A 12,235-nucleotide genomic window follows, 5' to 3' on the forward strand; every position below is an offset into this window, starting at 1 on the left:
CCTTTGAGAAACTACCCAAACTACACCGTCTTCCCCTAGTTCCAGAAAAATTAATAAATGCACGGGATCGCAAAAACAATTTCACAGACTCCCTTCCAAGAGCCCCAGGTGAAGTGCCAGGAGGGACTGGGACACTAGTGGCCCCAAGAATTCAGGAGGAGCTACAGTGAGAGCCTCCCCTACCCGGCAGGAGAGCTGCCACTACCCAGGCCCCTGTCGCCACCCTCTTATCAAATCCGCAAACAGAATTAGAGGGAGTGGGCAGTGACGGGGGAGGATAGAGCTGCCATCCCCTCTGCAACACCCCCATCTAGTGGCCAAAGGCAGAATTGCATGTTCCTCCGGAACACCTGATTTCCTGTAGAATTTGGACCGTTTGCAAAGCCCACAAACGCAATCTGGGTCACTGCACTCAGGACACTGAGTACACGTCAGCCCACTGCAAATCCCTTTGCCTTCAAGAGTCAGAGGACTCACATTGCAGGCTTCCTAGTTTAGGTGAGAATAATAATGATGACGACTGTATTTTCTCAGTTACACTTTTGCAGGTAAGATTTATCTTGCATGTTCATATTTTAAATACATCCCATAGTACCGATGCAAAAATTCAGGTCAAATGCTAATTCCTGCATTAGGAAGTGGTAAGGCAGAACATCAATCTAGATTGGTTGCTGCTGCTGCTAAATCACTTCAGTCGTGTCTGACTCTGTGCGACCCCAGAGACGGCAGCCCACCAGGCTCCCCGGTTCCTGGGATTCTCCGGGCAAGAACACTGGAGTGGGGTGCCATTGCCTTCTCCAATGCAGGAAAGTGAAAAGTGAAAGTGAAGTCGCTCAGTCGTGTCCGACTCTTAGCGACCCCACGGACTGCAGCCCACCAGGCTCCTCCGTCCATGGGATTTTCCAGGCAAGCGTACTGGAGTGGGGTGCCATTGCCTTCTCCGTTGGTCGTATTCGGTTCAATTGCAGAGACCGTCACCACTGCGTGCTCGTACCTCTCAGATCAGCCCAGTGGTTACAGGGCACCTAATTTAGTCCTAGGGCTTCCCTGATAGCTCAGTTGGTAAAGAATCCGCCTGCAATGCAGGAGACCCTGGTTCAATTCCTGGGTCAGGAAGATCCGCTGGAGAAGGGATAGGCTACCCATTCCAGTATTCTTGGGCTTCCCTTGTGGCTCAGCTGGAGAAGAATCCCCCTACGATGCGGGAGAACCTGGGTTCAATCCCTGTGTTGGCAAGATCCACTGGAGAAGGAAACGGCTACCCACTCCAGTATTCTGGCCTTGAGAACTCCATGGACTGTATATAGTCCATGGGGTCACAAAGAGTCAGACATTACTGAGCGACTTTCACTTTCACTGATTTAGTCCTGCATGCATTTCTGCAGGACCTAATTTTGTTCCACTATTATTCTATCCTATTTTTAGACCTTAGACTAAAAAGTAGCCATTTTCCACACAATGACAGACAGAATGACACTTTACAGCAAATAGTAATTCTGCTCTCTTATCCCTTAGGAACCATGGGAGCGGTGCTGACACAGAAATCTTTTGACATGTACTCTGGAGGTAGGCCCCTCTGTTGGCCCCAAAGTTGAGGGTGGGCTGAGCTGCTGCCTGTGGCATGGAGGCCACCTGTGTGCCAGAGAGCTTAGCTCCTATTTTCAGAGATACAAACAGACAGTGGCAGAAGGGGCTGGGGGGTGGAGGGCCGTCCCACTGCCTTTGAAACCCCTTGCTACTGTCTCACTGGGCTCTCGGATGCAGATCCTAAGACCAGGACACGAGGAGGTACTCTAAGGGACCGGCAGTAGGGACTGGGGGAGTGAGCTGGGGAAAGGAAGAGCAGCCAGTACGGGGTGTTATCCAGCCAGGGACCACTGTGGGAGCCACTGCGCCCACCTAAGTACATGAGCCCAAGTCGGGAGACATCACCAAGCAGGAGCACACAGAGCAGGGGCTGAAATGTGGGAAATGGAAATCTGATGCCCAAAAGTGACGGCAGATGGTGTTTGGAAGGCAACCAGTGGCAGCATCCTTAGGGACAGAAGTGGTGACCCATGCCATAGGCTCAGGGCTCCCCACCACAGCCATCTTCCAGCCAAGTCCCACCTCACAGGTAGGGTCTGCAGGGCCAGAGGGTGTGCCCCCCTGGAAACCGCATCAGTGCCCATTCACTCCTGTTCCAGGCTTGCCCCCACGCTGCAGACATGCCCATAAGACTGAGGATGGCCCAGCTTGACTGCTGCCGGAGGGGAGGCAGTGACAGAGCGTGGGCAGACAGGGTGGGTTGTCCATATGCAAGCATGCAGAGCCCCTCCCGGTGCAGGATGGAGGGGGGGATGGGTGAGAAGAGAGGGGGCAGACCGTAGACTGAGGACAGGGGCCTTCCTTTGTTCTCTGTCCAGGATCTTGCAGATAGGGTGGCAGGGGCCAGGTTATGGAAAAGGTCCAGCGTCTGGATTCAGAGATTTCAGTCTGTGAGACCCAAGGTGGGTGACATCTCTTGAACGTCAGTTTTGTCATCTATAAAATAGGGGTCACCATAGAGTCTACTTCATGAGATGGATGTGAGAATTAAATGATATTCTGCAGTAATCAGGGGGAGGGGCCCAGAGGGCCTTCACCTCCCTCCCCTGCTCCCTCATTCCATCACTGTCATTCAGAAGCAAGACAGTCACCTGTCAAAATGGAGAGGGAAAAAAATAAAAGGGTAAACCAAGTTTTATAGAGCCTTATTATAAACATGAATGTAACCATAAGTCATGTATGGATGTGAGAGTTGGACTGTGCAGAAAGCTGAGTGCCGAAGCATTGATGCTTTTGAACTGTGGTGTTGGAGAAGACTCTTGAGAGTCTCTTGGACTGCAAAGAGATCCAACCAGTCCATTCTGAAGGAGATCAGCCCTGGGATTTCTTTGGAAGGAATGATGCTGAAGCTGAAACTCCAGTACTTTGGCCACCTCATGCAAAGAGTTGACTCAATGGAAAAGATTGTGATGCTGGGAGGGATTGAGGGCAGGAGGAGAAGGGGACGACAGAGGATGAGATGGCTGGATGGCATCACTGACTCGATGGACGTGAGTCTGGGTGAACTCCAGGAGTTGGTGATGGACAGGGAGGCCTGGCGTGCTGCGATTCATGGGGTCACAAAGAGTCAGACACGACTGAGCGACTGAACTGAACTGAACTGAACCATAACTGATAGGGAACCAGAAACAGAAGCCTTTTGAGAGCAAGTCACCCCTTCCCACAGGAGACCAAAAGGAAAAAGAGAGAAATGGTGACATTTCAGAGTGAGAAGATATCGGAAGGCACACTTCGTTCTTCCAAACATCCGCTGTTCCTCCCAGACAAGAGCCAGATTTTGATATCTGGTGACAGCTCAAACAAATGAGTGTTTCTTTCAGAGCTCCCACTTTTGTCTCAAGAGTTGAAGGGCCGCTGTGGTCATTGACTGGAAGCCTCCATGTTACAGACAAGTTGGCAGCTGGGCTTGCTTGGGGGACTTGACTTTGCCTCTGAATTCAAGGGATCCCCACAGAATTAATAAGAATCAGGACAGCTTCCTGGGCACGCAGACTGTGAGCAGGGCGGTCACACAGGGCCTCTTGCTTAGAAGAAACTTGATTCAATGCTCTGCCTTCACTGTCTCGAAATGATTAATAATTTTTTCAACAAAAGGTCCACATTTTCATTTTGCACTGGACCCGAAAGATCATGTAGTCAATCCTGCTGGTAGTTGTAACTCTACTATAATGCACTTACTGTAAGCCCAGAGTCATCATCACCTTCAATCTTTACAAAAATGCTCTGAGCAGGGCTATTAATCCTCCTTGTTTGACAGATGTAGCCCCGGCGTTGCCCACCAGGCCACTCTTGCCTGTACTTCCTCTACCATTCAAGAGCCCTCTGCATAAGTGATGCTATATCCAGAGTACTATTTGCACTCTCAGTATGCTCATTTAAATCAGCTCACTCTCTCTCTTTTTTTTTTAACCTAAATAAATAGATCTTAAAAGGAAATTAAATCACTGTCCTAAGTTGAAAGCCATTATCATTTTTTATGCAGGGAAGGTGACCATAAACATAAGCACAACAGAAAAAAATCATCTGTCACTGAAGCAAGCTGCATGCTGATGCCTGCCCAGGTGCTGTGCCCAGACCTGCTCTCTGTTCATTCCAGAGATGTCGCAAGTGCGGGCATGTACTGGAGACGCAAAGGAGACTTGCTGCTTGACCTAAGCTGGAGAGTTATTCTCTCTCTAACCAGAGTTGCCCAGTGGCTACACCCTCTAAGTCAGCACAGACAAGCTGGGTGCATCTGAAACAGTGTAGAAGGGGGCAGCTGGCAGTGTGAAAAGAGCCCAGAGCCCTGGGAGAGGACTGTGCTCAGACCCTGGGGGGTGGGGGTAGACCCCCGAAGGCTCTTACCCCAGCTGCAGCTCAGAATCGCTAGGGAAACGCTCAATATCCAGAGCCCGCCCCAGGCCAGCTGAACGAGGGTCCCCTCACTCTCTGCAGATGGAGCTCAGCATCCGGCCACCCGGGCCCCCCAGGATCATTAGGGCCAAAGGAGAAGATGAGGATGGCCAGCCATCTTTCCCCTAAATGACCAGCACCTCGTTTTTCGTTTCTCCCCCAGATGCTAGCCTCCTGACAAAATTCCTTAAAAAAATTTCTGAGGATATGCTGGTGCTGGTGGCCTCTTACGATGACCCAGGGACCAAGTAAGTGGGAACCTCCATCTGCACCGTCCCTTACAATGCCAGGGATGCACATACAAGGGGGAGAAGTGAATAGAACACTTACCATATGCAAGCCCTCTCCCGCTGTCCTGTGGGTCCAGCTGCTCCTAAGGAACCAACCAGACAGGCGCACAAAGAGATGTTCTGGGGGATTCATGACAGTCGTGGTCACAACAGTGAAAAACCAGCCAATTAAAATACATTAATTAAAAAAAAAAAAAAACTGGCCACCCTCTCTGTGCCAACTGGTGACAGAAACCATGCTGTACGGCAATGTAGAATGTATTATTATATAGACATAAAAGAGAAAATACTCCATCAGAAATGATGATGTAAAACATGTTTAAGGATCTGGAAGAATCACTCTTTAGCATTAATTTTTTTTAAAAATCAGGTTACAAAAGAGTCGCTATAATCCCACAGTGCATGAGGGAAAAAAACATGAAGGAGATATAATGAAATTTTACAATGATTATGTCAAGGGCAGGTGAGACTGTAAGTCATTTTTAGTTACTTTGTGAAGTTCCATATTTCCAAGTGAACCTGCGTTATATTTGTAAGCAAAAGCAGGGCCATTTTAACTCCTCTCCAGCCTTGCGGGGTGGCTTTTGGAGGGGTGTCCTGGCTGCTCCCCACTCAGAGCTCCTCACTGCCACCCACACTGGAGGTGGGGTGGAGGGGAGCCCAGGAGATGCTCCCCTTCTCCCATCCCTCCTCACCGTCCTCTCTGGTCCCCTGCAGGATGAATGATGAAATCAGGAAGCTCTTCTCCAACTTGGGCAGCACCCACGCGAAGCAGCTGGGTTTCCGGGACAGCTGGGTGTTCTTAGGGGCCCAAAACCTCAGGAGTAAAAGCCCCTTTGAGCAGGTGAGTTCCTGGCAGCCTCCTTTTCCCAGTGAAGGGGGGATGGGGGGTGCAGGGGATGATGCCAGGGACGGACAGACAAGGGCTGGGGTGGCTAGGGAAGAACACACGGGTCAGTGTGAGGAGGTCCACCCAGCTGTCGTCCACCCCGGAGGTCAGGGTGGCCCGACTGGCTCCTTCTCAAGTAGGAAGCAGCGTTGGCCATTGTGCAAGGAAGTGGGTCCTGTATAAACACATAGATAAGTAGATAAGTACCAAAAAGGAGAAGGGAAAGAGGGGAAAAGATGAAAGGAAATTCAGGCATGGAGGAAAGGGAAAGGAATGTGGAGATAAAGCTCCAGTGACTCGATGGGGGAAGGGGGAGTCCAGAGCAGAGAGTGGATGCCTATCTTCTGGTCCCCGCTGCAAGTCCCTCCTCCCCACCTGTAAAGGGGGCAGGTTTGGCCAGGGGAGCCCCAGGTTCCCTTCTAAGTTCCCTGTGGAGAGGATGAGCTTGCACAAAGAAGGAGACACAAGGAGACCCCCACATGAGTATGTGGAGGTGTCAGGAAGGACCCGTGATCTGAGCTCCATAATCAGTACCCAGGGGGCGGCCCAAGCAGAGGGCACCTGGGAGGCACCCAGTGGTGGGGCTTGAGGTGCACTCACTGGAGGAAGAGGAAGTCAGTGGAGGGTTGGGGATCCCAAAGAAATGCTGCACCTTGTCCCCCCCCCTTGCAGTCATCTGTGCATCCCCAGCTCAGAGCAATTCCAAAACCTGAGAGAACTGGCCAGGCCTCCCCAGCATGAAGCTGGCCAGTCTCTGGTAGTGAGAACATTCAGCTTTGCCAGGACTCGAGACAGGAAGCTAAGGGTCAGGCATATGGGACCACTGAGGAACGCAAACTCTGGCCTGAAGGCAATGGGGAGCCACGGTAGGCTTAAATGGGAGAGTGACCAGATCAGATTGATAATAAGAAAGACTAGTATTCAGCAAGTGCTTTCTCTGTGCAGGCACGGCTGAGCAGGTGACCTGCAGGGTCTTATTTAGCCAGACAGTGATCATGCATCACATCTCACAGACGGGGATCCAGAACCTTGGAGACGTTTAAACCGGCTTGCTCTGTGATAGGGACGCATGTCTCATCCAGGTCTGCAGCCTCCCCAAGGCCTTCCTGTCCCTATACTTTCAGAACGGCCTCCCTGGCTGTGTAGAGAGCACTGTGGAAGGGGCACGCGTCTGAAGGAGGCCTGGAGGGGGCGGGGCTGCGGGAGGCAGAGAAGGGGCGGAGTCGAGCAGCCAAGTGCGGAGCTCCAGGAGGTGGGCGGGGAAAGGGCTGAGCCAACGGGGTCTTGCCTTGTTTGGAAAATGTTGGCTTGGTTTGTATGTGTGTCTTTCCAAGAGAACGTATTCAGGTAGTCAGAAATTACTTTTTTTTAAAAAGAAGGAATAGTTTAAAGTAGCTTCACCCTCTGGGGGCAGGGGCTCCAGAGTGCCCCGGTGGGCGGTGCCGAGGCAGGACTCCCTAGGAAGAGGCTTGATGAGGCGCTGTTCCTCCTTAAAGCACAGCTTCCAGACTCAGCAAAACTGGGCCAGTTACAGCAAAGGGGAAGCACGTAAGTAGAGAAAAGTCAGAGCACCTTTTCCCTGGTTTCTATGATCAGCTGGCTGCAACCCAACACCCAAATATGAACCAAAGACCCCAAACTGATTAAAAGCATCCTGTCCTTTGTTCTCACCATGGAAAGCTGGGTTTCAGAGAAGCCGCACCGACAGTTTATTTTTTCTTCCTAAAGTTTAGGAAGATTTTTACCATTTACAACTTTCTTCCACAAATTATCCTGAGCATTTTATGTCTTTTATTTTTTAGTTTCGTAATATATCTGTTGAAGTATAGTTTTCCCAGTATACAGCAAGCTGATTCAGTTATACATATGCACATATATTATTTTTCAGATTATTTTCCATTATAGGTTATTATAAGATACTGACCATAGTGCCCTGAGCTATATAGTAAATCTCTGTTGCTTGTTGCATATCTATTTTTTAATTAAAAATCTAGCATTCTATTCATACTAAGTCAAACAAATAGAGTCAAAATATCATAAATTTTTTAGTCAGGCAAAAATTCATTAAGTTTTCTAAGATATATGTCTCATACAATTTGTATATATGTATACAAAAGCTTTTCTACCACGCTTGATAAAAGCCTGAGCATTTTATTTTTTTTTTTTTTTTTTTTTTTTTTTTTTTTTTTAATTTTATTTTATTTTTAAACTTTACATAACTGTATTAGATTTGCCAAATATCAAAATGAATCCGCCACAGGTATACATGTGTTCCCCATCCTGAACCCTCCTCCCTCCTCCCTCCCCATTCCATCCCTCTGGGTCGTCCCAGTGCACCAGCCCCAATCATCCAGTATCGTGCATCGAACCTGGACTGGCAACTCATTTCATACATGATATTTACATGTTTCAATGCCATTCTCCCAAATCTTCCCACCCTCTCCCTCTCCCACAGAGTCCATAAGACTGTTCTATACATCAGTGTCTCTTTTGCTGTCTCGTACACAGGGTTATTGTTACCATCTTTCTAAATTCCATATATATGCGTTAGTATACTGTATTGGTGTTTTTCTTTCTGGCTTACTTCACTCTGTATAATAGGCTCCAGTTTCATCCACCTCATTAGAACTGATTCAAATGTATTCTTTTTAATGGCTGAATAATACTCCATTGTGTATATGTACCACAGCTTTCTTATCCATTCATCTGCTGATGGACATCTAGGTTGCTTCCATGTCCTGGCTATTATAAACAGTGCTGCGATGAACATTGGGGTACTCGTGTCTCTTTCCCTTCTGGTTTTCTCAGTGTGTATGCCCAGCAGTGGGATTGCTGGATCATAAGGCAGTTCTATTTCCAGTTTTTTAAGGAATCTCCACACTGTTCTCCATAGTGGCTGCACTAGTTTGCATTCCCACCAACAGTGTAAGAGGGTTCCCTTTTCTCCACACCCTCTCCAGCATTTATTACTTGTAGACTTTTGGATTGCAGCCATTCTGACTGGTGTGAAATGGTACCTCATAGTGGTTTTGATTTGCATTTCTCTGATAATGAGTGATGTTGAGCATCTTTTCATGTGTTTGTTAGCCATCTTTATGTCTTCTTTGGAGAAATGTCTATTTAGTTCTTTGGCCCATTTTTTGATTGGGTCATTTATTTTTCTGGAGTTGAGCTGTAGGAGTTGCTTGTATATTCTCGAGATTAGTTGTTTGTCAGTTGCTTCATTTGCTATTATCTTCTCCCATTCTGACGGCTGTCTTTTCACCTTGCTAATAGTTTCCTTTGATGTGCAGAAGCTTTTAAGGTTAATTAGGTCCCATTTGTTTATTTTTGCTTTTATTTCCAATATTCTGGGAGGTGGGTCATAGAGGATCCTGCTGTGATGTATGTCAGAGAGTGTTTTGCCTATGTTCTCCTCTAGGAGTTTTATAGTTTCTGGTCTTACGTTTAGATCTTTAATCCATTTTGAGTTTATTTTTGTGTATGGTGTTAGAAAGTGTTCTAGTTTCATTCTTTTACAAGTGGTTGACCAGAGTTCCCAGCACCACTTGTTAAAGAGATTGTCTTTAATCCATTGTATATTCTTGCCTCCTTTGTCGAAGATAAGGTGTCCATATGTGCGTGGATTTATCTCTGGGCTTTCTATTTTGTTCCATTGATCTATATTTCTGTCTTTGTGCCAGTACCATACTGTCTTGATAACTGTGGCTTTGTAGTAGAGCCTGAAGTCAGGTAGGTTGATTCCTCCAGTTCCATTCTTCTTTCTCAAGATCGCTTTGGCTATTCGAGGTTTTTTGTATTTCCATACAAATTGTGAAATTATTTGTTCTAGCTCTGTGAAGAATGCTGTTGGTAGCTTGATAGGGATTGCATTGAATCTATAGATTGCTTTGGGTAGTATACTCATTTTCACTACATTGATTCTTCCAATCCATGAACATGGTATATTTCTCCATCTGTTAGTGTCCTCTTTGATTTCTTTCACCAGTGTTTTATAGTTTTCTATATATAGGTCTTTAGATTCTTTAGGTAGATATATTCCTAAGTATTTTATTCTTTCCGTTGCAATGGTGAATGGAATTGTTTCCTTAATTTCTCTTTCTGTTTTCTCATTATTAGTGTATAGGAATGCAAGGGATTTCTGTGTGTTGATTTTATATCCTGCAACTTTACTATAGTCATTGATTAGTTCTAGTAATTTTCTGGTGGAGTCTTTAGGGTTTTCTATGTAGAGGATCATGTCATCTGCAAACAGTGAGAGCTTTACTTCTTCTTTTCCAATTTGGATTCCTTTTATTTCTTTTTCTGCTCTGATTGCTGTGGCCAAAACTTCCAAAACTATGTTGAATAGTAATGGTGAAAGTGGGCACCCTTGTCTTGTTCCTGACTTTAGAGGAAATGCTTTCAATTTTTCACCATTGAGGATAATGTTTGCTGTGGGTTTGTCATATATAGCTTTGATTATGTTGAGGTAGGTTCCTTCTATTCCTGCTTTCTGGAGAGTTTTGATCATAAATGGATGTTGAATTTTGTCAAAGGCTTTCTCTGCATCTATTGAGATAATCATATGGTTTTTATTTTTCAATTTGTTAATGTGGTGTATTACATTGATTGATTTGCGGATATTGAAGAATCCTTGCATCCCTGGGATAAAGCCCACTTGGTCATGGTGTATGATCTTTTTAATGTGTTGTTGGATTCTGATTGCTAGAATTTTGTTAAGGATTTTTGCATCTATGTTCATCAGTGATATTGGCCTGTAGTTTTCTTTTTTTGTGGGATCTTTGTCAGGTTTTGGTATTAGGGTGATGGTGGCCTCATAGAATGAGTTTGGAAGTTTACCATCCTCTGCAATTTTCTGGAAGAGATTGAGCAGGATAGGTGTTAGCTCTTCTCTAAATTTTTGGTAGAATTCAGCTGTGAAGCCGTCTGGACCTGGGCTTTTGTTTGCTGGAAGATTTTTGATTACAGTTTCAATTTCCGTGCTTGTGATGGGTCTGTTAAGATTTTCTATTTCTTCCTGATCGAGTTTTGGAAAGTTGTACTTTTCTAAGAATTTGTCCATTTCTTCCACGTTGTCCATTTTATTGGCATATAATTGTTGATAGTAGTCTCTTATGATCCTTTGTATTTCTGTGTTGTCTGTTGTGATCTCTCCATTTTCATTTCTAATTTTATTGATTTGATTTTTCTCCCTTTGTTTCTTGATGAGTCTGGCTAATGGTTTGTCAATTTTATTTATCCTTTCAAAGAACCAGCTTTTGGTTTTGTTGATTTTTGCTATGGTCTCTTTTGTTTCTTTTGCATTTATTTCTGCTCTAATTTTTAAGATTTCTTTCCTTCTACTAACCCTGGGGTTCTTCATTTCTTCCTTTTCTAGTTGCTTTAGGTGTAGAGTTAGGTTATTTATTTGACTTTTTTCTTGTTTCTTGAGGTGTGCCTGTATTGCTATGAACTTTCCCCTTAGGACTGCTTTTACCGTGTCCCACAGGTTTTGGGTTGTTGTGTTTTCATTTTCATTCGTTTCTATGCAAATTTTGATTTCTTTTTTGATTTCTTCTGTGATTTGTTGGTTATTCAGCAGCGTGTTGTTCAGCCTCCATATGTTGGATTTTTTAATAGTTTTTCTCCTGTAATTGAGATCTAATCTTACTGCATTGTGGTCAGAAAAGATGCTTGGAATGATTTCTATTTTTTTGAATTTACCAAGGCTAGCTTTATGGCCCAGGATGTGATCTATCCTGGAGAAGGTTCCATGTGCGCTTGAGAAGAAGGTGAAATTCATTGTTTTGGGATGAAATGTCCTATAGATATCAATTAGGTCTAACTGGTCTATTGTATCGTTTAAAGTTTGTGTTTCCTTGTTAATTTTCTGTTTAGTTGATCTATCCATAGGTGTGAGTGGGGTATTAAAGTCTCCCACTATTATTGTGTTATTGTTAATTTCTTCTTTCATACTTGTTAGCATTTGTCTTACATACTGCGGTGCTCCCGTGTTGGGTGCATATATATTTATAATTGTTATATCTTCTTCTTGGATTGATCCTTTGATCATTATGTAGTGACCATCTTTGTCTCTTTTCACAGTCTTTGTTTTAAAGTCTATTTTATCTGATATGAGTATTGCTACTCCTGCTTTCTTTTGGTCCCTATTCGCATGGAAAATCTTTTTCCAGCCCTTCACTTTCAGTCTGTATGTGTCCCCTGTTTTGAGGTGGGTCTCTTGTAGACAACATATGCAGGGGTCTTGTTTTTGTATCCATTCAGCCAGTCTTTGTCTTTTGGTTGGGGCATTCAACCCATTTACGTTTAAGGTAATTACTGATAAGTATGACCCCGTTGCCATTTACTTTATTGTTTTGGGTTCGAATTTATACACAATTTTTGTGTTTCCTGTCTAGAGAATATCCTTTAGTATTTGTTGGAGAGCTGGTTTGGTGGTGCAGAATTCTCTCAGCTTTTGCTTGTCTGAAAAGCTTTTGATTTCTCCTTCATACTTGAATGAGATCCTTGCTGGGTACAATAATCTGGGCTGTAGATTATTTTCTTTCATCATTTTAAGTATGTCTTGCCATTC

General features: G+C 45.1%; 1 protein-coding gene across 1 annotated transcript in view; it reads left to right on the top strand.

The window, feature by feature from the left end:
- FAM3D (FAM3 metabolism regulating signaling molecule D) overlaps positions 1–12,235 on the top strand; it is a 30,253-nt gene that overhangs the window by 13,608 nt on the left and 4,410 nt on the right. Inside the window, exons 6-8 of the mRNA XM_055557318.1 lie at positions 1,516–1,566; positions 4,643–4,727; positions 5,487–5,613. Of these exons, the coding sequence (XP_055413293.1) occupies positions 1,516–1,566; positions 4,643–4,727; positions 5,487–5,613 (263 nt within the window). The remainder of the gene's footprint in view (positions 1–1,515; positions 1,567–4,642; positions 4,728–5,486; positions 5,614–12,235) is intronic.

Source organism: Bubalus kerabau, chromosome 20, assembly GCF_029407905.1.
Source record: "Bubalus kerabau isolate K-KA32 ecotype Philippines breed swamp buffalo chromosome 20, PCC_UOA_SB_1v2, whole genome shotgun sequence".
Taxonomy (NCBI): Eukaryota; Metazoa; Chordata; class Mammalia; order Artiodactyla; family Bovidae; genus Bubalus; species Bubalus kerabau.